General features: G+C 45.5%; 1 protein-coding gene across 1 annotated transcript in view; it reads left to right on the forward strand.

Annotated features, from left to right (window-relative positions):
* dlgap3 (discs, large (Drosophila) homolog-associated protein 3) overlaps positions 1-27,576 on the forward strand; it is a 176,850-nt gene that overhangs the window by 143,173 nt on the left and 6,101 nt on the right. Inside the window, exons 3-9 of the mRNA XM_061741000.1 lie at positions 6,554-7,495; positions 7,634-7,857; positions 21,486-21,694; positions 23,779-23,881; positions 23,953-24,169; positions 25,487-26,025; positions 27,367-27,461. Of these exons, the coding sequence (XP_061596984.1) occupies positions 6,628-7,495; positions 7,634-7,857; positions 21,486-21,694; positions 23,779-23,881; positions 23,953-24,169; positions 25,487-26,025; positions 27,367-27,461 (2,255 nt within the window). The 5' untranslated portion in view covers positions 6,554-6,627. The remainder of the gene's footprint in view (positions 1-6,553; positions 7,496-7,633; positions 7,858-21,485; positions 21,695-23,778; positions 23,882-23,952; positions 24,170-25,486; positions 26,026-27,366; positions 27,462-27,576) is intronic.

Consider the following 27,576-nt stretch of genomic DNA (forward strand, 5'->3'; position numbering starts at 1 on the left):
TAAATTTGATATTTCATGGTTTGCGTTAATGGGCGTGGCCTAACGGCTCAACAGCGCCCCCTAGAATACTTTTATCTGCCATAACTTTTGAATGGTTTGACATAGGAAGTTGTGGGTGGTGTCATGGGACTCTGTAATGAGTCCTTAAGCTTCGTTGGCCTTAATTAACCCCGCCCCTTCTTCTGATTGGTTGTCCCGATTTTCTGCCATAACTTTTGAATGGTTTGACATAGAGAGTCGTGGGGGGTGTCATTTCTGATATGCTTATGGGGGGCGGTGGACGTGAGTGCGAGGGCCCGTTCATCGCTGCTTGCAGCTTTAATTTATTCTTTCTTTCTTCTGACGAAAGGAGGGCCTTTTTGCCCCCCTAAACGTGCCCCAAAAGTCACCAAATTTTGCACGCAAGCCAGGCCTGGCGAAAAATTTGATATTTAATGGTTTGCATTAATGGGCGTGGAAAAATGGCTCAACAGCGCCCCCTAGAAAACTTTGTGCCTCAAGCCCCACAATACGGTTTGACGTACATGCACAAAAATCGGTACACACCGTAACGTGCACCCAGGTGTGTTATACATCAAAATGTGCGTCTCCATCCTGCGACAACACGCATTACTTTTCTCAGTCAAAAGCGTTACCGTGGAAACGCTAGACGCCAAAAAGCGCACCCCCCCTTCATCTGATTGGTCTATATTTGATAGTTCCCCAAAAGTCACCAAATTTTGCATGCAAGCCAGGCCTGGCGATAAATTTGATATTTCATGGTTTGCATTAATGGGCGTGGCCTAATGGCTCAATAGCGCCCCCTAGAAAACTTTTCTCTGCCATAACTTTTGAAAGGGTGTTGATAAAGACATGTGGGTGGTGTCATCGGACTCGGTTGTGAGTAATTGACCTTGGTGCAAATTAGCCCCGCCCCTTCTTCTGATTGGTCGATATTTCATAGTTCCTATTTTCTGCCATAACTTTTGAATGGTTTGACATAAAGAGTCGTGGGTGGTATCATCGGACTTAGTTTTGAGTCCTTGACCTTAATTGGTGCAAATTGCACGTGCAAGGGCCCGTTCATCGCTGCTTGCAGCTTTAATTCATATTTTATTTGTCTAAAGGGGTCTTGCTGAAGAGATTTTATTTCTCAGCTGCCTTGAGAACGTACTCCCATATGGTTTTTGAATCATTTTTCAAACCAGTTTCATTCAGACAGAGACTTACTGAGGACAGTACATCATTAAGTTGAGAGTAGAGAGAAGAGGGAGGTATACTGGGGGGGAAACAAACTGGAGAGCAAGCACTAGTTGAACCGGGATGAAAACCATCACAGACTTCAAGCAGGTGAATCAAACAGGGGGAAGTTCGGACAGATGCAATTAAGTGGACATGTTCTTCAGCAGGTTCGGCTCAGAAACAAGCTCAGCAACTTACCTTCCTGCAGCCTGCCAAACATGCCTCTCACCCTTTCTTGACCCACCGCTTCCCTGTTGCACCTCAGCTGTGTCGTCTTTCATCTCCTGCTCCTTTGTTGTCTCCAGTGAGACTGGGGGAAGTTGGTGCCTCCTCCACCGCTTCCTCCAGCTTGTTTGTCTCTAGCAGTCATGTAAAGAGACGGCTGAATACACTGAACCAGGACAGGACTACAGGTGATTAATCGCATTTGGGATAATGTGGCAATATCATAAAATGCGATTTTGAAATCGCAATCTGAGCGATTTTAGGGTCGTCATGTGACGCGAGCACTCTGATTAAAACTATTAGTACTCTACAGCGCAATCCGGATTTACCTTCTTTTTTTTTTTCCTTCACGTGAGTCACAGACGTCACTCCTCAGGCTCAGTTCACAGATTGGTATTAAAATATTAGTCATTTATCTGCCCTTGAAAAGAGCTGCTTAAACGAGAAACACCACCATATCTGTTTAAAATGTCTTTGATCCTTTTGGTGAGTTTAACTCTCCCACTTCAAATTGGAGCAGGAGCGATCTGTGCTAACATCAAAATTCTTTTCTGAATCTTACAAGCGGAAAAGACACGATGCTGAAGTTAGTTTCTGAATCGCAGCAGGACCAAAGAACCGGCCCACCGCATTTTAGAGGAGAACAGGTCTTAGACCCGAACCAGTTCAGAAGCCACTATAATTAAACTGCTCAAACTAGGATTGAAATAACTCTTGGACACATTCAATGTCTTTTATTATTCAATTTGTGAAAAACTTAAATCAATGTTGCGAGGTTGGAGTTGAAAACATTATAATACACCTCCTTCAACAAACACACTGTATTCTTGACAATCCAGTTAGTGTTGTAAGGATTAATAAGAGAAAATGCATTTTTTTATTATTCTATTTCATCCCTGTGTTTTAATTTGACGTTCTTTATTGCTGAGGCCTCCCGGGTCTTTCAGGAGGGGCTATGACCTCCCAGAGCTGCTTGTTATTTTTTGCCATGACAGACTAGTTGCCAGCCTGTCTGAAGAAACTGTCCTTCAGCCAATAACTTATATATCTGCCTTCTCTGGCTTTTCTATAAAAGAAAAGCTCTCTTTCTCTCAATTTGGTCATCTCTATTTCAGTCTCATCAACACATATTTTAATGCACGTTTTCCATAACAACGATCATGTTGTTTTATTTCTCCAGTTAATTTATCACAATTCAGTCTTGTCTACTATGTAAGAAACTGCGGAAGACACAGGTGGCTGCCCGAACAATCACCTGGAATACTGACTACCTGACAAACAGACCACAGTTTGTGAAAGTGAATGTGTCTGACCAGGTACAGGAACACCACGGGGGACTGTCCTCTCACCATTCCTCTTCACGCTGTCCACCTCAGACTTCCAGTGCACGTCAGTCCTGTCATGTGTAGAAATACTCTGGTGGGCCGCTTTTGTGGCACGGTGTGAGAACAATCATCCCACCTTGAACATAAAAACGACAGAGGATGTTCATTTTAGGAGGAGCAGGAATAAGTGTGGAGAAAATATTTTAGGTGGTGGAGGAGTATAAATACCTCAGTGCTCACCTAGACGCCAGACTGGAGTCGCAAAGGTGATACCCAAGAAGGGACAGGTCTGACTGTTCTTCTTGAGGAAGCTCGGTCCGTCAGTGTTTCCACATGATGTTGTAAATCTTCTATAAGTCTGTTGTGGAGATCGCAAACACATCCGCAGTCATCTGTTGGGGGAGCGGCATCAGAGCCAGTGACTTAAAAACTGAACAAACTAATAAAGATGGCTGGCTCAGTTTTGGGGCCTTAAAGGTATTGTGACATCATTTTTAACATGCTTTTAACACTATTAAAAGTCTTGGCCAATATCCCTCAAATGTGTCTAAAAGGGTGTAACAAGAAAAACTTCACTCCAGTACTCCATGCCTGGCTTTTTTTATGACGGTGTTTTTTGCGCAGTGAAAAACGCTTCCTTTTCCCCCTTTCCTGTCAATCATTGCCCCGCTCCTCCTCCCTTTTTCCATAATTATGTGGAAATTCCCGGAAAGCACACAATACACTGAATGTTAAAAGTTCGGTTTTTTTGGGTGTAATTGATGTCAAGACACCCAACTAAACACAAAAAATCAAGAAAAATGTGTTTTTCATGTCACAATCCCTTTAAGAACTGATTGTGGAAATAAGGATGGTTCATAAAATGGTGAATAGTAATGGACAACAGGAAGCATCCCTTAACAAGACAGCCATCCATCAACAGAGGCTTCAATCAGAGGATTCTTCAGATCCCCTGCAGCACAAACTGCTACAGGAGGTCCTTTCTGACGACAACATTAATCGTCTAACAACTTTTTGAAGACACTTAAATAGGGACATTCACCCGGGCATTACCCATCTATTCCTATTTAGGGTCTGCTGGAGCCTATCCCAACTGTCTTTAGCTGAAAGAGAGAGGTTGAAATGACAAAATAACTCGATTAATTAAAGTGTGACTGGATTCCCTCACAGCACCGTTTTCTTTTCCTGAGTCGTCCTTACAAATGCATTCTACCATCGTCAAAGAAAAAGGTTTTTTAGGAAATTTGATTATTTTAGTGGATCCCTGAAAAACAGGCAAAAAAAGTTCTGATTTTTGATAACCTATCATGTAAATAAACAAATATCAAATATAATAGCATATTCAAAGAGGGGGAATCATAATAGATACCAACATGGTCTTTTTGTTTTGAAATGTTTTCAACATGCTACAAAGAATATAAATTCATGATTTTTAGAAACTGCACAGCCTCTTAAGGAACGATGGCCCAGTCCAGCCAGTTGCCACGGCTGTCTGAAATCTGTTCACGCTAGAATTTGACTTGGAGAGGCGCGTCGTCACAGCTACACCGATGACACAGCTAGATGTGGGTGAGCTTTCTGGGTGGCGGCTCTCATCCACCCAATCAAGGCAAACAGGCCACGCTTTATTTAACGATTATCTCAAGCATCTGTTGCTCATACCTCATATTTAAGTGAAAGCCGGCGAACATAAATGCAAATATGCCTGCAGGAACCCAGTGGATCTCATCCAGCCACGCAGAATCTCGAACTGAGCTCTAATCAAGTGTTTTTATCCCAGTTTAATTCAATTTAGTAATGAAGGGAAATGCTTGTAGGCATTATGAACTAGTTGTTTGCCCACGAGTCATTATATAGTTAGCGAGGAGATGGTTAATAGAGGATGTCTTTACAGCCAGAGTATTTCATGTCACTCTAATAAAATACATTATTACCACAATTAGAATGTATTCTGATTTGTTGCCTATGTGCTGAAGAAAATTCAATCCTAGAAGTCTACTTCCTGTTTGCACATTTCATTACATTATTTATGGAAGTCAAAAAGGGGAGATGATAAGGTTTACGTTATGTCACGTTCTATTTGAAGTCTAATAATGTTCTTGAATCTTGTATTATCTTTTCTTTGAGAAGATTATTCCATTCACTACTTATTTTTTGGGGTTTTGGAGAATCTCAGGGTACACTGTGTGAATGTTGGGCTTATTGGAGATTATGAATCATCTAAGCATGAGCATGCAAGATTGTTTAAGGTTTGAGTGGCTCCTGTCATGAACTGGCAAAATCTCCAGGGCACACGATTGTGGTTTCCCTGTGATCGTTGCTCTCTCTGATATCATTGTTTGAGTCCCTTGCAGCTATATTGTAAATTCATAACTCTGAGTTTTCCTGACATATTGAACCTTTCAGATCAAAAGCATGCAATGCTAGGAGTGCGTAAGGCTGTCATTGTGCACATGATACACTTGCGAGAGCTCGGCCTACAGTTTATTAGTCAAAGCTGGTCCTGTTGAAATTTGGCACTGTGTCAGAAAAAAAATACTAACGTTTACATTTTAATGAATACTAATGCGTTCTTACAGCTAAACCTGAAACAGTCTTGACATATGATCTATTCCTTTTTGTGCACAGACAATATTTTCACAGTTTTTCCATATGAATAGATGCAAAAATAGCTACAGGGACAAACTATAACAGAATGTATTGTAATATTCATCAAAGGATTATTGTATTACTGTTTAATCCTGTTCCAACCAGTAATGTTGGAGAAATTTTGTTGTTTTTTTAATTTGTTTGCTCTCTTCATGCTAACTGGTTTATTAAAGGTAGACACAGAAAACCTTTTAGTGGAAGTTACTTCAAGTAAATATGATTAGTCCCATTCAAAGTACTTTGTAAAAGTTGTTATGTTGCGCTTCAGAGCCAGATTTGGTCCTAAAGGAGCGGTGCCACTCTGTGAAGGCTTGCAGATATTTTTAATTATGAATTCATTCACACAGCGATATAATACACTATTATCTCATCTGCGTTAAGATCAATAAAAACACCTCATCTGTAAATGACCAGAGCGCCCAGAGAATCCCCTGCAAGTCTGATTAAAACATTAACAACAGTCTGGAGTCAGAGACTATGCAAAGCTTTGAGAAGTGCTCTGAGCAGGTAGACATAGAGGTTAATATCCTTGATTTATTTCCAAAGCAGTTTTTGAAATGAATGTGAAGAAAAAATCTGTCGGCGATTACTTATTACAGCCTTTGGGGGTGAATGTTCACTCCTGCACTATTTGTCTCTGAATGAGAGAAAATGAAGTATAATATCAATAAAAAAGGTTTCTCGATCAATTCATGGGTTCAATTCATGGAGGACAAGGAGGTTTGTAACAAGTGAAGTTTTAAAAAAGTTAGAGTTCTTGCTAGGCAGATTTTGAATCTATAGATTATATCAAGAGTGTTTTTTTTTATGCCCTTGCCCTTTTTTTTTGGGCTCTAGTGGCCCTTTATTGGAGATGCAGACTGGAAAGGGGTAGAGAGAGAGAACGGGGGAGACACGCAGCAAAGGTGCGCGGGCTGGATTCGAACCTGCGACCGCTGCAGGAGGAGGACTGTAGCCTCAGTATATGAGCCGCCGCTTAACCCACTGCGCCACCGAGCAGCCCATGCCCTTGTTATCTAACAGTTCTGTCAAATCATATGTCACCAGGATCTGGGGTTATGTAGTGACTATTTGCATTCATGAGTACTGTGTGTTTACAAGGTTTTAAATAATGATTTCCCTCTTTCCACCAGGTGAGACCGGTGCAGCCCTGTCACGCCCACAGCGCCCCCTTTCGGCCCGGACGGCCCACCACGCCCCGGCGCCTATGAAAGGGTACCATGTCAGCCGTAGCATGTCTCAGCATTCCTCCGGTGGTGGCGGAGGAGGCTCCTGCCACTGTGGCCCCGAGGACTGTGACGGCCTGGGCAGAGAATACTACCAGGGTCACAGCGACAGCCACTACTACCCTCCGGGAGGAGCGGCTGATGCTCTGGCGCTGGAGAGGCATCACTCCCACTCTCACACACGCTCACACTCCCACAGCCACTCTGGGGGGGGCACCTTCCCCCGCTCCCACCCCAGCCAGCACCCACCTCTCCATTCCTTTGACTCTTGCGAAGAGTGCCTGACTTCGGGACACGGAGGGAAGATGCACCGCATTCCCCCGAACCTGATGGACCAGTTTGAGAAGCAGGTGCCCTTCCACTCCGACGGCTTCCACACACTGCAGTACCAGCGTACCGCTAGTGGGGGGGCCGAGCCACGCAGCGAGAGCCCCTCACGGATCCGTCACTTGGTCAACTCCGTGCAGCGCCTCTTTGCCAAGTCCCACTCCCTGGAAGCACCGTCCAAACGGGAGTTCAACGGCACAAGAGGCGGAGGGGACTACCGAGGTGAGAGGGGGGGTGGGCACCGGAGCGGGGGGGAGGAAGGCCATTACTCAGGCCACCAGTCTCGCTCCACCAGGAGGAGCAAATCCCGAGAGCGGAGCAAAAGTGGAGACTCGAGGCATGAGTCAGGCAGACGCCACCGCAGCAGGACTGCGGGCTGGTGGAGCTCTGACGACAACCTGGACAGTGACAGCAGCTACTTAGTCAGCGCCGGTAGGAGGGGGTATCCCAGCGGGCACGAGAGCCTTGATGCTGCCATTCAGGAGCTCACCATGAAAAAGCCTAAAGACCGAGGTGGTGGACCTGGACATGGACCAGGACCTGGACATGGATCAGGACCTGGACATGGATCAGGACCTGGACATGGACCAGGACCAGGACCTGGACATGGACCAGGACCTGGACATGGACCAGGACCTGGACCTGGACCTGGACCTGGCTCCGGCTCTGGCGAGTGCGTGGCCTGCACCACCATTGCTCTCGCTGGGAGTGAAGGAGCTGCACACCACGGGCATCACGGTCACTCCCTGAAGAGGAGCACCTGGTCAGCCATGACAGTGAGTCAGGCCAGAGAGGTGTATCCCTCCACCAGAGGAGGAGCTTATGAAAAAGCCCTGGTGCCCATGGAGAGCAAGTTGAAGGAGAGGACCCTCCACTATCTACAGGTATGTATGCGCCTACGTATCAAGTATTTGTCAGAACAATAGTATATTTATCCATTGGCCAACTCACGATGGGAAATATTGTGCTGTAAAATTAATTTTTATCAGGGGATACTTTCCATCAAAGTTATTCATCGTTGTAACTTTCAAATTCTTGATCTGTATTTTCCGTAGCTGTGTGTACAAACCCTTAGATTAGGGCTGTGCGATTAATCGATTTTAAATCTAAATCGGATTTATTAATCACAATCGATGTTAAAAAAAGGAAAATCGGAAAATCGATTTTCCTTTTTTGCAGCTGGCTGTATTACAGACGGAGCTCGTCTAGTCATCTTTGTTTGGTCAAGAAAATTGTAAATGTTGTCACTTTACTAAACTCAAGGAGGATTTACAGTATCTTTCAATTGCACTTCATTCCCAATAAAATTGGGAAATTTGTTTGCTATTTTTCTTTAAAAATAAAGATAAAATTATGAAATATTTGAAACAATTTATTCCATTGTCTTTTGTAGTTTTACCAAAAAAATCGAAATCGAAATCGAAAATCGTGTTTTCAGAGAAAAAAAATCGGGATTTTTTTTTTGTCCAAAATCGCCCAGCCCTACCTTAGATATTTAGATGAGCAATACAAATGATGGGTTTAAAAGATGGAAAAAAACAAGGAACACCTGCAGCGTGAGAGCAGACCGGAAAGCGATGGACTATCTTTGTATTTTGATGTCAGTTAGAACATCACTCATGTATTATTTATCTATCTCGCCAGAAAGAGCATGGCAGCATGCCTCTCTTGAAACAGTCCGCCTCCCACTTCTAGTCATATGCTGCAATCTCAAAAATGTTAACATTGCCAAGCAAATTACAGCTGCAGTGCACGTAAAAAGGCAGCTGAGAGAACGCATGAGTACACACACACAGATGTCCAGCTGTGTCGAGGTAGAGCTGCCATGCAGGCCGTGTTTCTACGGAAACAGCAGGTAGCCACAGGAGTCCCTGGTGTGTTTCCAACCTTCATCCTTTAGACACAGCTGATGTGTGCTGATAGACATGAAAGCAGGGCTGTGTGTTGCTCTTCTCAGAGGGCAAACCTTACACAATTTGCCTCCACACTTAAGGCTACTATCACATCCAGACTTTAGGACACGAAATGAACTTCCCTCCTGCAGTCTTTGTCATTTCTCCAGTCGTGGGCGAATATTGTGCTGTGCTTCAGTGTGCTGAGACCAGCCAGACTGATCCACGACTTCAGAGCTGGCGGCTGCCTTGAGCTGTGGACACAGAGCTGTTCAGATCTGTTCCACCAGGACAAGAACTGGTGGGAAGCAGGAGCACAGGCGCTAGATTAAGGCAACAACTCAAAACTATCTTAGATTCAAATCCAGATTCAAAACTACAAAAAAAAACAACTTGCAAAGTTTGTATACCAGAGGCTTTATTTTGGGGGAGAAGTTCAATCATATACATACAAACCAAATTATAAAATGATATATATCATTTTGTTCTGACTTTTTGTTTAGTTCTTGAGGTCTTTTAGTTGATCTTGCATCGTTATCACTTCTTTGGTAGCTATAGAGGCTAAAATATGTGACGGTAACTTGCAAAGAAAACCAGATCAGTATACAACATTTCTGCATGAAGTGGGCATATCAGATATATCCAGGTCAACACTGTTCCCAACACTGTTCTGTTTCTTCTGGATGTAGTGGTTGGCTGGGTTGGACACGAGTTGCCACCTAATGCATTCTGCTTTTCCAGTGACTGACTTCCATTAGGTTTTACCTTCTGCTGGGTTTACAGTAGTTTTAACTTCATCCCTTTTACTGCATCATACGTTTTTGCTTCAACTTCAGCTTCCAAATCACACCTTTCGTGCACTTTTGCTTAATCATTTTGAATGCATGCGTTTGTTCACATTAACAAGTATGTCTTTGTGACGTAGACTGATAGTACCCCGATGCTGCACTCACAACGGTCAGAAGATTAAGTGTGGAACACTGAACACTTCATGCACTCAATTGTCGCCATCTTATTGACATATAAGATGTGGTGAGAGACTCACCTTCTTGTTTTCAGTTAAACTCTTTAGGGCCATCAATGGTGCAGCTTTAAGCTCTTGTAATGAAGGGAAAAGATTAGACACATCACTAGGAAAGTTTGGTTCATTTAAACGTATAACAGTGGTGACTCAGGTAAAGTAACCAAAGAAGAAAGTTAAGCCCTGTTACTTCCATGTCTCGTTTATTCTTTTATTACCCTTTTATTGTATTGGAACATGTGCATGTTAGTACACAGTGTAGCATACTGTTTGAGCAACATTACAAAAATATTCCATGTACTGTATGTATGGGACTTGTATCTGCTGTGTTTGACCCTGTGATACTCACCCTCTGCAGATTTACAGATCCAGAAGGGCCAGCTGCTTATATTGTCCTGTCTTCTTTATTTACATTTCATTAAAACCCTGTATATAGCAATGCCACTTCTAACCACATGGAGGCATGTACAGTGGAACTCCTGTCTTGACTAAAACAGGCACTGACAACACCGTCATACAACTTTGCCAAGACCCAGAATCTGTAACCAAGCAATCAGCTGAGAAAGATGGTTCAAAAATGGTGATGTTGAAAAACTGATGGTGAGAAAAGTGTAACCCAGAACATCACTGTGTTAGAAATGTTTATTTCTTGGTCACAGATTCTGGGTTTAGATTCTCAGATTTTGGGTTTTGATTTTGTAACAGGTCTCGCTGCTACGGGGGTCACAGACAGGACAGCAGATACAGGGATGTGTGCTTAATTCTCCTTTTGGGAGGCAATACGTGCACCAGCACTTCCAGCAGGGCTTCGCTCGCGCTCTGCTCTGCTTAGGTCCTCCTCCGTCTCCAGGGCCCGCACACCTACTGAAATACACAGAGAGTGATTAGACCCACCTGTGTACCATCAGCTGTTCCAGCCGCGTCACCTGTGCGACACTCCTCCGCACTCCCTCTCTACCCTGCAGACCCTGCCCCAATCCTGCACCCTGCCACATACCCCCATCGCCCGACTCAGGCCGCGGACCGTCCGGCCTAGCCAACCCCCCCCCCCCGAGCGGGAGAGGAAGTCAGGGACCGCCATCTGAGCCCCCGGCCTGTGAACCACTGAAATTAAAGGGCTGTAAAGCCAGATACCAACGTGTGATCCGCCCATTGGTATCTTTCATGCGATGGAGCCACTGGAGGGGAGCATGATCCGACCAGAGGGTGAATGGGCGTCCCAGGAGGAGCGCAGGGACCCGACCGCCCACCGAATGGCGAGGCACTCCTTCTCCACCGTGCTATACCGCCCCTCCCTCTCCGACAGCTTGCGGCTGATGTATAGCACGGGGCGGTCCATCCCCTCCACCTGCTGGGACAAAACGGCCCCCAGCCCTCTGTTCGAGGCATCAGTCTGCAGAACAAAAGGGAGAGAAAAGTCAGGAGTATAAAGGAGCGGCTCCCCACAGAGGGCCTGTTTCACCCTCTCAAACACCTGCTGGCACTGCTCCGTCCACTGGACCGGATCTGAGGCACCCTTTCGGGTCAGGTCAGTCAGGGGGCTGGACAGGTCAGCAAAACCCGGAATGAACCGCCGATAATACCCCACCAGCCCCAAGAACTGCCTAACCTCCCTTTTGGTCTTGGGTCTTGGGCAGGCCACAATCGCAGCTGTCTTATCTACCTGGGGACGCACCTGCCCGCCTCCCAAGTGGTACCCCAGATACCGTACCTCCCTCCGTCCAACCACACACTTCTTCGGGTTGGCCGTGAGCCCCGCCTGTCTCAGCGAACTGAGCACTGCACCCACCTGCCGCACATGCTCCGCCCAGCTGTCACTATAGATGATGACGTCATCTAGATAGGCGGCAGCATACACAGCATGCGGGCGCAGCACTCTGTCCATGAGACGCTGAAACGTGGCAGGGGCCCCGAACAACCCGAACGGAAGTGTACGAAATTGGTACAAACCGTACGGAGTGGAGAAAGCCATAATCTCCTTAGACTCTGGAGACATGGGAATCTGCCAGTAGCCCTTGGTCAAATCCAGTGTCGTGAAAAAGCGAGCCGTGCCCAGCCGATCCAGGAGCTCGTCGACCCGAGGCATCGGGTACGCGTCAAAACGTGACACCTCATTCACCTTGCGATAGTCCACACAGAAGCGTATAGACACGTCTTTCTTGCGCACAAGAACGATGGGGCTAGACCAGCCACTGTGGGACTCTTCTATTACCCCCATTGCCAGCATGGCGTCCAATTCGGCCTTCACCACTTTGCGTTTGTGTTCAGGCAGACGATGGGGACGTGAGCGCACCGTCACCCCCGGGCGTGTCACAATCTGGTGCTCTATGATGTTTGTGCGTCCTGGTAAGGGAGAGAACACATCAGCAAACCGCTGTTGCAACGAGGCCAGGTCTGCCCTCTGGGACGCGGAGAGCTGGTCCCCACAAGCGAGCGAGGCTGGATTCGCCGAGTTTGACACCTCAGGCCCCAACTCATCTCTCTCTCTTACCTGCGTCACCAGAGAGACCGGCACCGCCTCCCTCCATGCTTTAAGGAGGTTGACGTGATACATCTGTGTCGCTCCACCCCTGTCAGGACGCACCACCTCATAGTCCACGTCCCCCACTCGCCGTGTGACCACGAAGGGCCCTTGCCACTTGGCGAGTAATTTGGAGCTAGAAGTGGGCAGCAATACAAGCACTTTATCTCCCGGAGTGAAATTTCTCAGCCTGGCTCCTCTGTTGTACAGCCGTTGTTGCCGCTCCTGGGCTGAGAGCAAATTCTCCCGTGATAGCCTCCCCAGTGTATGGAGTTTGGCTCTCAGCTCCAAGACGTGCTGAACCTCATTTTTACTGGGGCTTGTACCATCCTCCCAGTTTTCCTTAACCAGGTCCAAAACCCCACGCAGTGTTCTGCCAAACAGCAGCTCAAAGGGGGAAAACCCTGTAGAGGCCTGGGGAACCTCACGCACTGCAAACAGCAGAGGATCAAGCCACCTATCCCAATTCCGAGCGTCCTCGTGAATGAACTTACGGATCATGGCCTTAAGCGTCCGGTTAAAACGCTCACATAAACCATCCGTCTGGGGATGATAAACGGAGGTCCTAACCGACGTAATGCCCAGCAATCCGTAAAGTTTCCTCAGTGTTTGTGACATAAACTGAGTGCCCTGGTCCGTCAGAATCTCTTTCGGGATCCCGACGCAGGAGATGACCTGAAGCAGCGCCCGCGCCACACTCATTGCCGAGATGGTGCGCAGCGGCACTGCTTCTGGATAACGTGTTGCATAATCCGTCAGGACTAGTACAAAGCGATATCCCCGTGTGCTCCGCTGAAATGGACCGATGAGGTCCATGACGACCCGCTCAAATGGAACCTCCATTAATGGCAACGGCTGCAAAGGTGCTTTTTGGCACAGCCGGGGAATTAACTAGCTGGCATTCGGGACAGGAGGCGCACCAGCGGCGCACATCCCCCCAAATGCCAGGCCAATAAAATCGGTCCATTATGCGGGCCAGGGTCTTGTCGCACCCCATGTGACCAGCCATCGGGTTGTAATGAGCCGCCTGGAAAACCATTTCCCGGCGGTTCTTTGGTACCAACAACAGGGGTAATAATTCGGCCAGATTTAGTGTCACGGCTCACTCGATATAACCTGTCCCTATCCAATGCAAAGTGCGGATATGTGAGCGCTGCATCAGTGCGCACCTTGTGACCATCAATTCGTATCACTTGGTCGAAGGCTGAGCGTAGAGTATCATCATGAGACTGCTCGATTGGAAAATCTTCCATAGAGTGCAGCGGGTCCCGCCGAGCCTCCGCCGGAGCCTCCGCGGGTCCCTCTCCCTCTCCGTCTGCAGCGTCGGACAACCTTGCGTCACCACTGAGCACAGCGCACATACCGCATGTCCCTGGCTGCCGTGATTGCATCCCCACACACTGACTCACCAAATTTCCGAACCCCGGCCAATCGTGTCCCAAAATCAGAGGATGCAAAAGGCGGGAGCTAACCGCGGCCTTTACTCTATGCTTTTTCCCCTTGTGTCGAATTTCCACTGGCACCACGGGGTACTTGTGCACATCACCGTGAACACACACAACCTCCACCCAGGACGACACATTCATCAAAGCCTCGGGTCGCACCCGGCTTTGGTGAATTACCGACTGCATGCAGCCAGAATTCACCAAGGCAGAGTGTATACCCCCACGGATCCTTACCGGCACCCAGTACATCCCTCCTGAGTCTGGGGAGGATGCTGGCGGACCGGCCACCCGGATCACCTGGCCCACCTCCATCAGCGGGCACTCCCGCCTGATGTGTCCGGGCTGGCCGCACCGCCAGCAGCCCTGCCCAGGCGTTTGAGGGGCCCCCGTCGGGTCAGTTGGCGCGGGCGGAACCGTGTGCGAGCTCTGGGGAGGGAGAAAAGGAGAAGCATTATTATTCCTTGTCGGCGGACCCCCGGCCGCGGCGAACCTCCGGCGCGGCGCAGGAATGGGACGCGCTGCGGGTCCCATTCCCGCCGGATGGACCACCAGGTGGTCCTGCGCGAGGGTGATGGCCTCCTGCCGGTGGCCCCCAGCCCCCAGCCGGTCCATCACCGCCCACCGCACCTGGGCGTAGGTGGCGCGTGCTGCCGCTGGGAGGGCGAGAGCCGCCATCTGCGCCTCCCCTGACAGGAGCGGCAGGAGGCGCACCGCCCACTCCGCCGCCGGCCAATCACAGGCCTCCACCACCGCCTCAAAGGTGTCTAGGAATGCTAGGGGGTCGTCCGCCCCCGTCATTTTCTGGAGCGCCACCCCCGCGAAAGGAGCGGGCGGGCGACCCCCCCCTGCCTGCCTGCTGAGCCGCCAGCGCATCCAGGGTGGCGGTCTGCCGCTCGGCCTGGCTCCGGAGCAGGGTCGACGTCTCCGCCAACATCTGGGCGAGGGACGCCACCGTCCGCTCCATCTCCCCTCCGCGATCTGCCGTCATTATAGTGCCCCACGTTGGGCGCCACTGTAACAGGTCTCGCTGCTACTGAGGTCACAGACAGGACAGCGGATACAGGGATGTGTGCAGAAACGTTTTATTTTCACGTTCTTAATTGTCCTTTTGGGAGGCAATACGTGCACCAGCACTTCCAGCAGGGCTTCGCTCGCGCTCTGCTCTGCTCTGCTTAGGTCCTCCTCCGTCTCCAGGGCCCGCACACCTACTGAAATACACAGAGAGTGATTAGACCCACCTGTGTACCATCAGCTGTTCCAGCCGTGTCACCTGTACGACACTCCTCCGCACTCCCTCTCTCCCCTGCAGACCATGCCCCAATCCTGCACCCTGCCACAGATTTGTTATACATTAGTAGAGGTCAGAGCGCTCTGTGTTGTGTCTTACACCAGAGGAAGACCAGTGATGTCTTCTGATATGCTGCCACCCTGTGGTTGGAATATGTTTTGTTATATAGTGTGGCTTTAAGAAACTGGTCCAGCTATTTTTACAATACATCACATAACAAATTATTTTTAAGAGGTAATCTGAAGAACCCAGATCAAACACAACACATTGACAATCCTCATCTGCTGTCTGCCTAGCTGCAATCTACCTCTTTTGTGTCACATGTATACAGCATCTAAGGGTTTACTGACACTGGTTCAAGTTTTCTGAAACAAGTCAGAGAAAAAAAGGAAATTTTCACAAGTCGGAATTAAAGCAGTGAGAGTCCCGATGACAAGTGCAAGGTTTTTTCCCATGGCTTCAGCACCAATCACAATGTGTGGCATCATAACCCTGTGCTCTCCATTCCCTCTCCACCCCCTTCCCCTTGGCCTGTGAGCGATAGATAAGGAATGATTAAAAAATTGAGAATATGGAGTGAGAGTGAAATGAAGTCAGAGGGAGGCGAGGGAGAAAGGGGAAACGATAAAGGGCGAGGAGCGCAAGGTAGAGGGATCCAGAGATAGGACAGCAAGCTCTGGGATAGGAAATAGATAAAGGTGGCGATGGGCGCCAAGGGGGCAAACGGAGAAGGCGAAAGAGAGAACCGGATAAGGAAACGAGAGAGATAGTGGGAGGCCACTGGGATGTAGAGATTAGCCTGAATCATCTTTTAAGTGATGACCTTAAAAACACACACTCAACTGGATGTCAAACTCGGTGGGGCCCTCACTGTGTGTGTGTGTGTGTGTGTGTGTGTGTGTGTGTGTGTGTGTGTGTGTGTGTGTGTGTGTGTGTGTGTGTGTGTGTGTGTGTGTGTGTGTGTTTTCTTTTGGTCACATGCTTGTTTGAGACTGCAAACCTCGCACGAAGAATGAAAAGATTTACCGGTAGACGGGCTTTAAATAATTAACCACTGTTACTTTGTTTGAAAGTGGGATCAGGTGGAGAACATGTGAAGACACATTTACACATCCAACTGTGTGGTTCTTCATGACATCAGAATATTTTGTCCGGTGTTAATGGATACACTCTGGTCACATTCAACCTTCATCTGGCAGCCAGCTGTTTTCATCAAAAATACTGCTCAATGTTCTCCACAGATCCTTTCAGCTGGAGAAGACAGTCAGATAGCTAGGCCTAGATATGTTATTTATTCATTATGCTACTAATAATAAATAGATGTTCTAGATTATTTATTTATTTATTTACTCTCTTATGTCTTAAGAAGTCCCCTCGAATGAGCAAAAACTAAGCTTCAGGGATGCAAAAGAACCTCATATCTCTATAGTATCGCATATGTGTTGATTCAAAACATTCCGAGTTTGGACTGATTCGATACATCAGTGTCGCGGTTCGATACATTTTCTACACAGAAAAAAATGGAAATGCTGGAAAAATGTTCTTGATTTTAAAAAGAAGTGTTTATTGAAACCTTTAATCGTTGCTTTTCTCTTTTTCTTAACAATGACTGATATCTGACCCGTAAGAGACCTTGGATTTTTTTTCCGCCGCACATCAAAGAATAAAACTGCTCTATAATAATACAAACATAATCAAATATTATCTTCTCTTTTTAAGTTTGAACATTGATAACAACAATGAGTCATTTTTTTAGTCATTCTTTCCAGCAGCAAAAGACTAATCATTATAGAAACGAACATTTCGGCAGGACCGAGACATTCTTTGAGTGGTATTGGCAGAATATCAAACAAAAACAGCTCCTTATTGAAACTAAAACCATCAGATGTGGTCATATCTTTCTAAACTGTGAACAATGATGGAACTGTACTTGACTTATCTTCTGAGCTGAAAAAAACAATCCTGCTTTTTCGATAGGGACTGCAGAGATCTTTTTGATGTGACAAATTCTCCTGTGGTGGAAAGTGGTCATGATTTTTTCCACCATTCCAGTGGATTGGCATCCAGGGGAATGCAGTGCATGACTCTTTATAAAAGTGTTCATCACTTTCATTATGTCCACAGACTTGTCACTGCTTTAGTCTCTGTGGAGCAGGCCACCTCTGTGTTGCCTGCTGCTTGGCTCTGAAGAAATATAGACAGCAGTCATATAATCTGACAGTAAAGCCAGCGTTAGAAAAATACACAGTATATGTATAGTAACCAGCAAAATATCAATACTACAACTACTACAACTACTGTCAATAATACCTGGTGTTCAGTGCTTCTAATCTCTGTGCTGAGACCATCACGGCCCCTCGGGGATGTGGCAGCATTCAAGTGCAGTGGTGAGTAATCCTGAAGGGCAGGCTCGGTTTACCTCTCCTGCAGATCAGTTCAGATGGCTGTTGTGACATCTCTCACTGCGGGGCTGTCGTCATTAGACAGTAACATGGTTTTCAGGACCTTCATTTGCATTGACAGGATCAAGGATGCAGATGGAGAGGACTCAGCGCACATGAGGGTTGTCAGAGTTTTCAGGGGCTTAAAAGCTGTCATGTCTTCGGCCAGTCTCATCTCAATCTCAGACAAATGCTCCATCCTACTGTCCCAGATATCTTTCCATCATATCATAGCTTGAATTCCTCCTACTTGGTGAATCTGGGATGAGTTTGTGAGTTGGGACCTTTAGCAACTTCGGCTTTGTCTTCAAAACATGTTTGTGCTTCTATGAAAGGTCAACATCTTTCTGATTTATGCACAGAGGCAAGATACCTGCTGCACTACCAATGCTTTTTATGATGCTAATTTGAGGACATGGGCAGAGCAGACCTATTTGTGTCCAGTAGCATTTACAATGCCTCTGGCTTCGTGTGGTAACAGGAAACGTTACATTAACCTGCTCCAACTTCCACATTTCCACTGCATCTGTCACCCTGTAGCCAACCTCTCCATGTTGCTTCTGGCAAGGGGCTATGTTTGGAGAATGTGGCATTTTATTTCCCATTCAGCTGTAAGGTATTGTACAGTTACAGCCAGCTGGCTTATTGTAGCTCAGAACGTCCATGCATCTGTAGTCGGTGCAACAGCAGTTGCTCTGGACAAGTCATCCCTCTATTTGGCTTTTTGTTTTGCTCTTCAAACTTATTAAACTTACTTACGAATTATATTCTGGCTGAAATGCGCTTGTGAAGGAATGATGCAACAGGGCTACTTTACAGTACATGCATCATGTTCCTTAAGCCAGCATTCTCAGCTCCAGAATAGGGCTATAAAGGGGCCAATAGCAATGGGTTATTTATTTTGCTTTGTTTAAATTACTTGGAAAAGGCTGCCACTGGCAAAATGCTGCATGAATGGTTTGTTTGGTTTGTCGGTCCGTGTACTTCGCGGCCATCCGTTTTTTGTTTTGAAATGAAAAAATAAAAATAGAGAAATAATCCAAAATAATCGAAATTGGGAATTAAAACAGCAAGTGGAAAACTCTTTTCTCTATTTCCTATTCGTTTCCAAGGATACTGAAAAGAAGGATTGGACAAATGGGGGGATTGCGCATGCGCAGTAATAAATTAAGAAAGTTGTTTCTGGTTCTTTTGTTGATCAGATTGAAAATGAACAGTTTTAGATTTTTTTTAATGTTGAAACAGAAAATAAATCAAATATGAAACATGGGAGTGAAACATGAGTTTAATCTGTAATCTGTCTTCACTCCGTCATGAAACTGCAGTGATGTTGTGACAGTCCGTTCAGCTGCAGCGTCCGATCAATAACATGTACTGAACTCTAACATACTGCCCCCCCCCCCCCCCCCCCCCCCGTTTTCGATCCTTGTTTTTGTCTTGATCAAATTCAAGGTCAAGTTTCACCTATTTGGATAGTGTCGCATAAAGTCATGTTTGTACTAACTTTCATATAAAAGATAGAATACTATGTTGGGGTTTTTTTTATCCATTGGATAAAAATAAAACAAAGTTTGGGCAATGTAACTTATTGGAGGATCTTCTATTTCTTTTCTCCAGGTGACGCAGAAATTAGCGGCTGTAGTTCGATGAGCTTCCTAACTTTTGCATTCTTCACCGTGGCCCCGGATCTGTACTTGAGTTGAATGTTCTTATTTGGAGATGGCAGGGGCAAAGGGCATGTTGCAACGTTACCATGTTACCTGTTGCATCGCTTTGTTTGCATCAACATGCTGAGCTTTGTGGAGATGAATGGGGAATAAGGGAAAACAAAAAGGAAGGTGGCACAAACGACTTTTTTTTTTTTTTTTTTTTTTAGCTTACCAATATATACAAATAAAATCTGGATTTGGAAATCTTACAGCATCTTTGCTTATTCATTGTGCACCACCCTTGCAGGTATGTCCCACCTTGACTTTGGGACCTGTAAACCCTACTCAGTACAGACGTCCCTGTACACTATGCCAGCTGCTTCGTATTGTGGTGCTCCTACTTGGTGACTTATGGCACTTTTCTACTAGTACCTACTCAGCCCGGCTCGGCTCGCCTCCACTCGGTTTGGCTCTTTCCCACCAGGGGTCGAGGCGTGCCGAGTAGATACTTTTTCTGTAACTACTCTGTCGAGGTTCTAAGCTGCATCTCGGCTGCATCTGACGTCATCACACTACACACCACCGATTGGTCGGGGGGGTTGGAGTCAGACGTCTGAGTTAGGAGGCGGAAATCAGTGAAAGAGCGACTCGCGGCTTCTTGTTCAATTTATTCGACAGGCAATGGCAGCGCAAAAGTCTGTTTCACGATCCAACTCTGAGGTGCAGATGTTCATAAACCTGGTGGCTGAGGAGAGAATTAAAAAGGGATCTAGACGGGCGATAAGGAACGACCAGATCTACCAGGAGCTCTGTCAGTTCATAGCTGCCACCACCTACCAATGGACTTTTCAACAGCGCCGAGACAAACTAAAAATATTAAAAAGCTTTGCTGCTTGAAGCTTCTCTCACTCTCATCTTTTAACTTGATATCGAACACAAGCCACAGACCCAGCAGCACATATATCATCTCCTCCATGTTCTACATCTGTAGTGTTGTTGTCTTCTTCGTTTACATCAAACAATCAAATAGCTTCGCTCCAAACCTCCTACTTCTGCTCCAGCTGCTGAATTGTTATGGAAAAGAAACCAGGCCAAGTTGAGATGAGTAGAGCCGAGTAGGTACTAGTGGAAAAGTGCCATATGATCTTTCATCCTCTGAGAGCATATCCACTCTTAAAAGAGAGGTCATTTGGTGAACTTGTACTCATGATCTCATTGTTTTGGTTCCTCTCCATAGCTCATGACCAGACGTGAGGGTTGAGCTGTAAATCGATTGGTAATTTGAGAATGTTGCCTTTCAGCTCAGCCCTCTTCACCACAAAAGACGGACTGTATATCTCCCGCTCCAAATGATACTCAAGGATACTTCAGTTGTTCCACCTGAAGTAGCATCTCATTCCCAGCAGCAGACTCAATTTAGAACAATAATGCGTTTTACATGTGAGGCCCCAGTATGAAGCTGTCAGTGTGATTATTTAATTTCATTGCATCTCCTCAGTGCTCCACGTGTCATCTGCCTTTTTTATGTTTTTTTCTTAAACATATTGCTGCTCGTCATTCTGCACTCCTGTTATATATTTTTTCCTCATGAACATGTTTTGTTGTAATTTGCATTCATTCTGTCTGCTGTCCTCTGTTCTTTTTATTCCCGCCGTTCTGGTTGTGTGTTTATTTTGGCTTCTGTTTGTCAGTTTATGCTGTTTCTATTTCTCTGTGTCAGTGCTTCTCAAGCTGTCAGAGTTTCTCTGTCTCTGTAAGTCCCGTTGCCTTTCTTTCTCTCTTCCTTTTTGCATCATCCCCTATATTTGGATACAGGTGCATGTGTATTTGCTCTCATTGTGTGCATGAGCATGGTTGAGCTCGCCAGTGTGCTTAACAAACAGATTCTGTGTGCTAGAGTGTCCGCTTTGTATTTTTGTATCATCTATGTCCTTCTGTTTGAGGTGCAAAATATTTTTCAGTGATGAAATATATTTCTGTCTTCAGACTGTAAGAAGAGATATTGGGAAGTGGAGTGAAAACACCTTCAATATCTCAGGGCTCGTGAATAATTGCCTTCTCCTTAACAGATGGTGTAGAAGACGAATGCATACTCACTTGTGACATATTTTAAAAGCTCAACACAATAACATTACTAAAAGTTTCCTTTACATGAATTTTTACATGTAATTTCACACCATGTTGTGTTTTCAGATCAATCCATCTCGGTCTTTTTTGTGGTCACCTTTGAGAATGTTTGGATGCATATGTCTCAGGTCCCGTCAGAAGATTGGGGAGGTGGCTATGGCGGCGCATCGGACAGCGGAGGGGAGATCCCATGCCGCCGAATGCGGAGTGGCAGCTACATCAAGGCCATGGGCGACGATGACAGCGGCGACTCGGACACAAGCCCAAAAGCCTCACCTAAGTCCACCCTGATCGCCCAGAGGGATGCGTTCAAGCGGTCTATCAGCATGGATCAAAGGTCATATGACAGAAATAAGCTGTCAGTCCAAAGTTTTTTCTTTTCACAACTTCAGTTTTACAGTATAAAACAGTAAAAAAAAGAAAAAGATTTTAAACAGAGGAGCCATACACATCACACAACTAATCAAAATTATTCTCAAAACCAAAAGTTTAAAGGTCTTGTCTCAAACAAATTTACATAATATCAATTGTAAAAAGCTCATCAACTTCCCAATAATTGTAATTACGTTTAATGAAGTTTTCATAAGGGCAGATGAAAATAACCAAAACTGAACCTTCGTCCTTATTGAGGCCAAACCTGCAAAAATACTGCAGTTTACATTTCCAAAAGCATAGTTGTCTTTCATCAGATGCTTGGAAAGCACCTTGTTTTGCAACCTTGACAAACTTAACTTGTCATGCACATCATCTAACAATATCAGCAGTGTGAACTTCAAACACATAAGAGACGCACCACCCCACCCCAGTTTCAAAAAGGAGTTTCATCTCAATGGACCTCATTGGATTAGAGCAACCAATGGCTGTTTAAAAGTTCTGCACTGGACGCTTCCTTGTATCTTGTGAAAATCCTCAAGGAGGTGGTCATCGTGGTCGTATCCGCTCACAGGGTATGATCGGGGTCTCAGGGGGATAAGTCTTGACGAGTCTCCAACCAAACAGAAGAAATCATGCATAAAACTTCGTCCAATCCATTCTCATACGGTGCCCTTGTGCACTGGGGGACCCCCAAGTGCTGGTGTAGTTTTAAGCCTTAGGAACCAGATAAGCTAGGAACCAGAGATCCCTAGAGTTTCCCTTGCATATGACTGAGCAAGGATATTTCAAATGGACGAGTTGTCCACACGTAATGCCGTTAAGTAGGATTTGATAAAAGGTTTCGCCATTGGACACCGTCCACTTACATACCCTTAGTACATTTAAAAGGTATTGGAAGTGGACACCATGTTAAGTTCTCAGATTAGCTTCACACATGAAGCACTGAGAGTATAATTGAAAAAGAATGCTATTTTCCAAGCAGTTTTGCAGATATGAAAGAAAACCCGAGTCAATGTTGAAATATCACAGATGGGCTCAGGTGTCTTTTCTGCATTTAATCAAGGGTACTGGAGTGACCATTGTTAACAAAAGAGCCAAGATTTGCTTCAAGGTTGAGGCAATGGTAGTATATTCAAAAGGTTTTAGAGAACCTTTTACACCTTGTAAACAGTGTAAGTGGACGCCATTGTCCACTTCAAATCCCTTCACACTGGTTACAAGGTACATGAAGTGGACATTGTACGATGGCAATTAATTTGTATTGGGTTTTTTTTGTTCATGTTTCATAGTAGGGCTGTTCGATTAATCGATTTTAAATCGTAATTGCGATTATGTAATTAGAACGATGTTAAAACATGAAAATCGTAAAATCGATTTTTCACTTTTTTTTTTTTTTTTTTTTTTTTTTTTTTTACCTTGTCTGCACACATATTAATGATTGATGGAAATACCTCTCAATACCTGCGACAAGTGCCCCATTACACACCTCTACCTCCTTCATGGGTTGCATTATTATTTAGCATGCAAAGACCCAGTTTAGTTTAATTAGAAAATGTCTTGTTTTATTTAATTGGAAATATAACTTACTGTATGTTTGCAAGTGCTGATTTGGTGATTTTCTTTTCAGAGATAAAACTTTATATTTTATTATATTTTTTAAAACTTTTTTTCAACTTATTTTACAGAGTTTTGCACTTTATTCATTCATTTTTGGTTTAATAAGAGCAAAGTTTGCACTTAAAACCCAATGGGGCAAATGTTCAATAAAAAAACAGCATATTTGAAATCATTTCTTTGCCTTTTGTCAATTCACAAAATAATCGTAATCGTAATCAAAAATCCGATTTTGAGAGAAAAAAAATCGAGATTTTATTTTTGGGCAAAATCGAACAGCCCTAATTCATAGAAATTATTGCAGTTTACAGTATAACATGAAATATTTGACGCAGTGTCTTTAAATTTGACATTTTGGGTTTTACTTAATAAATGGTTGGTTCCTCATTGACATGCAGTCAACAACAACGTTCATTTTCCTGTTTATTCCAGGTACTCTTGCAAACAGTGCACAGACTCCTACCCCAACAGTCGAACCACACCCAAAACCCACACCCGCTCTCGCAGCTACACCCGCTCTCTGACCAGCTCGCAGGTAACCGATCACACGGTGAGTTAGCATAGCCGTTTGATAGATATCACAGACCCCCTCTTTCTTTTTTATAGCTGGGAGAAACGTTAAACCATCAGTTTGAGGCCGTGTGTGAGACCATGTTCGGCGAGGTGGAGTCTCAGGCCGTCGAGGCTCTCGATCTTCCGGGTGTCTTCCGCACTCGCAGCCACAGCTATGTCCGTGCCATCCAGGCTGGCTGCTCCCAGGATGATGACTGCCTCTCCGTTTTCTCCATGTCTGGCCCTCAGGGGAGCATCAAGGGCGGGGCCGGTGAGTGTGCGTCGCGGCCCGACGGCGTGCTGCCTGGGCGTGAGGCAGAGGAATGTGGGGTTTCTTTTAATGTGGCAGCAGCCTGGTGGGAGGCACACTGGGAGAAGGGATTTGGTGGCAGCATGTGTCAGCTCACCTCCCTCTGTGTACAGCTGCATGCAGTGTGCAACACTTGCATCCATTTTTAATTTTCACCCTTCCTTCTTCCTCATTCCTTCAGTTTCTAACGATCTCCTTTTCCTCCCTAGTTTCACCTCTTCTGCATCGGCGTATGTGTGCAGGTTATAGGCACAGACTTGCATGTATGTATTCGTCCATGCTCTTTGTTCTCGCTCGTCTCTCAGGCTCTCTTGTGTGAGGGCAGGTTTTTCAGGCTTAGTAATAGATTCAAGAGCTGTCGTGATTGTGATGGAAGCTCAGCATCTCCTCCTTTCCTTCTACATGTCTCTTTTCCCAGTGACCCTTGTGTGGTCATGTTTCTTTGCCTTCTCCCTTCCTATCAGTCTTTTTTTATGATAATGCATTCCAGTAATGCTTAAGGCTTGCAGGACATGCAGTATAGTCCTTCAGTAGATATAGCATGCATCAGTAATTTGGGATTATGTGATTATGTGTGTAGATGCTTTTATTTGCTGATGTGTTTGTACAGTGGAGCCTTGTTAGTCCCTTGAAGGACTCAGATTTCTTGACTTCCGAAAAATCCCCCTGAGACTTATTAAAAACTCTATGAAGTATGATCTAACTCAACCACACGTGCACTATACACAGATGTGCAAACCTATGTCGGTGTACAGTACGTACACATGAGGGGGTTAGAACTTGCAAGCATCTTTACACTTTGAAAGTGAACCGTCTGCAGCTGTGGGGGAGGGTGAAAACCCAGAATCTCTGTGATTCATTTCAGTATTTCTTTCAAGAAGTTGTTTTATCTGCTTAAGAAGCTCTGTTAGGTTAGCTCAGGGGGAAAAAACGGTTTCTTTTGTCTATGTCATGTATGTCGCCTTCACCTCTTGGCTCTCTGCCTCATACCCAAAGGAGTTTTTTTGTTTGATTGTTGGTTTTAATCAAATAAAATATCTCCTTTGAGCTCCGTTAACAAAACTTTGTGTCATCCACTGTGTTGCCAATTTTTTTCTTAATGGTTTTCATTTTTTTTCCTTTTGATTTCCATGCTGATTCTCCTTTATGCCGACCAAATCCTTCTTTCCCTTGCTATATTCTCCCTTTAGTCTTTTTTGTAAGTGTCCACGTTGACGTACTTTTAACTGCCATCTATACTTTCTGTCTTTCTTGTCCCCTCCTCTTCTTACACTTCAGTCTTTCCTTATCGTAAAGGTGCTCCTCCCCCTCTCCCACCTCGCATGTCAAAGTCTTCGCTGTCAATGCGAGCCCAGAGCAGCACGGAGTCCACCCAGGACGCCTACCTCCAGAGCGGCGGGCAGATGGCTCCGATCTCCGGTCCTGGGCGTCCCAAGCACCACAGCAACTCGGTGGACCTGGGCAGCACCGACGGGCCTTCGGGCCGCACCTCCAGAGGAGGCTACTACACGAGCAGCGGCCCCGGGCGCTCCCGTCAGCACAGCAACTCTGCGGAGAGCCTAGACGGGGTCAGGGGTTCCAGGGAGCTGGTGCCCTACGGAGGGGGTCCCGGCATGAGCGTGAGGGCCAAACATAGCTGCTCGGCTGACAGCCTGCTGGAGGGGCCGCCGAGGCCGGCTAAGGAGAGGGACAGCCGGGTCGGAGGCAGCCTGGGGAAGTCGGCCTCGCTGCCTCAGAACAGCATCGTGCTGAGTAAAGCAGCAGGGCAGGAGGACGGGCGTGGCGGCAGGAAGTGGAGGCCATCCATAGCTGTGCAGGTAGGAATAAACACTTTCCTCTCTAAAAATTGTGTCTGCAAATTAGGGATGGGCGGTATGGACTAAAAAATGTATCACGATAATTTCTGGCATTTATCCCGATAACGATAAAAATGACGATAAAAAAAAAATACCAATTCAACTCCACCTTTTTAACTATAAATCTATCTCGCTCTCAGATCCGCCATGTTTGTCATCAACGGGAATTTATCTTTCTTTCTTTCTTTCTTTCTTTCTTTCTTTCTTTCTTTCTTTCTTTCTTTCTTTCTTTCTTTCTTTCTTTCTTTCTTTCTTTCTTTCTTTCTTTCTTTCTTTTTTTCCTTCCTTCTTTTTTCCTTCCTTCCTTCTTCCCTTCCTTCCTCCTTTCCTCCTGCTCTTTCCTTCCTTCTTCCCTTCCTCTTTTCTCCCTTCCTTCCTCCTTTCCTTGTTTTCTCCCTTCCTTCTCCCCTTTCCTTCCTTCCTTCCTTCCTTCCTTCCTTCCTTCCTTCCTTCCTTCCTTCCTTCCTTCCTTCCTTCCTTCCTTCCTTCCTTCCTTCCTTCCTTCCTTCCTTCTTTCCTCCTGCTCTCTCCTTCCTTCTTCCCTTCCTCTTTCCTTCTTTCCTTCCTTCCTTCCTTCCTTCCTTCCTTCCTTCCTTCCTTCCTTCCTTCCTTCCTTCCTTCCAAAAATCAGCTTTACACAAAAACACCATCAACGGGAATTTATCGTTTTTACTGCGACATGACAAATTCTTATCGTGAGGAATTTTTTTGACGGTACATCGTGAACGGTAAAATATCGCCCATTCCTACTGCAAATGTCAGTGTTTCAGTTTTTATACATTTATTTCAAATAATCAGTAATTATGGTGTGAGAAAACTTTTTTTCTGAATTTCTTTGGTTTCCACACTTTCCTTTTTGTTTGGAGATTTCCGAAATGTTCCGCTGGTTTAACTAAACTTAGCTCATCCCCTCCCGTAGATCACTATTTAGCATAACATTTCAAGAGGCATCAATTTTTTGGTAAAAAACTAGAGTTTTGCATTTCAGAAAATATGCATATTCAGGTTCTTTCATAGCTTTTAATGAGAGAACCCGTCTCTCTTATGCAGCTTTTACATTTACAAGTACAGTCAAAGCTGCGTTTACCTACAGTAAGCATGGAAGAAACCACCCAGACATGATTCGGACAGTCTTTTGATTACAAACTCATCACAAATTTATAAGTTACAGCAATATATAAAACATGTGAACTTCACCTTCGCATTACCCACAACGTTTCTTCTCCTGCGGGTGTTTTGTTGCCTTGAGGTTGTGTGTTGCAGCACTGACTGTTGTAGTCGTTGTTACCCGTTCTCCTGCAGGTGGACAGCTCAGAGACTCTGTCAGATTCAGACACGGAGGGAAAAGCTCTTACAGAAGTTCACTCTATAGGAGTTCAAGTGGAGGATGAGAAAAGGTAAAGAAAACAAATCTCAGCAGTAGAAATATAATTTTCTTTAAAACTGTTTTCCAGCTTCAGTCATTTTGTTTTGCAGTTAACTTTGTCATTAGCCATTTTAATTAACTTTTTA

Source organism: Cololabis saira, chromosome 15, assembly GCF_033807715.1.
Source record: "Cololabis saira isolate AMF1-May2022 chromosome 15, fColSai1.1, whole genome shotgun sequence".
NCBI lineage: Eukaryota > Metazoa > Chordata > Actinopteri > Beloniformes > Belonidae > Cololabis > Cololabis saira.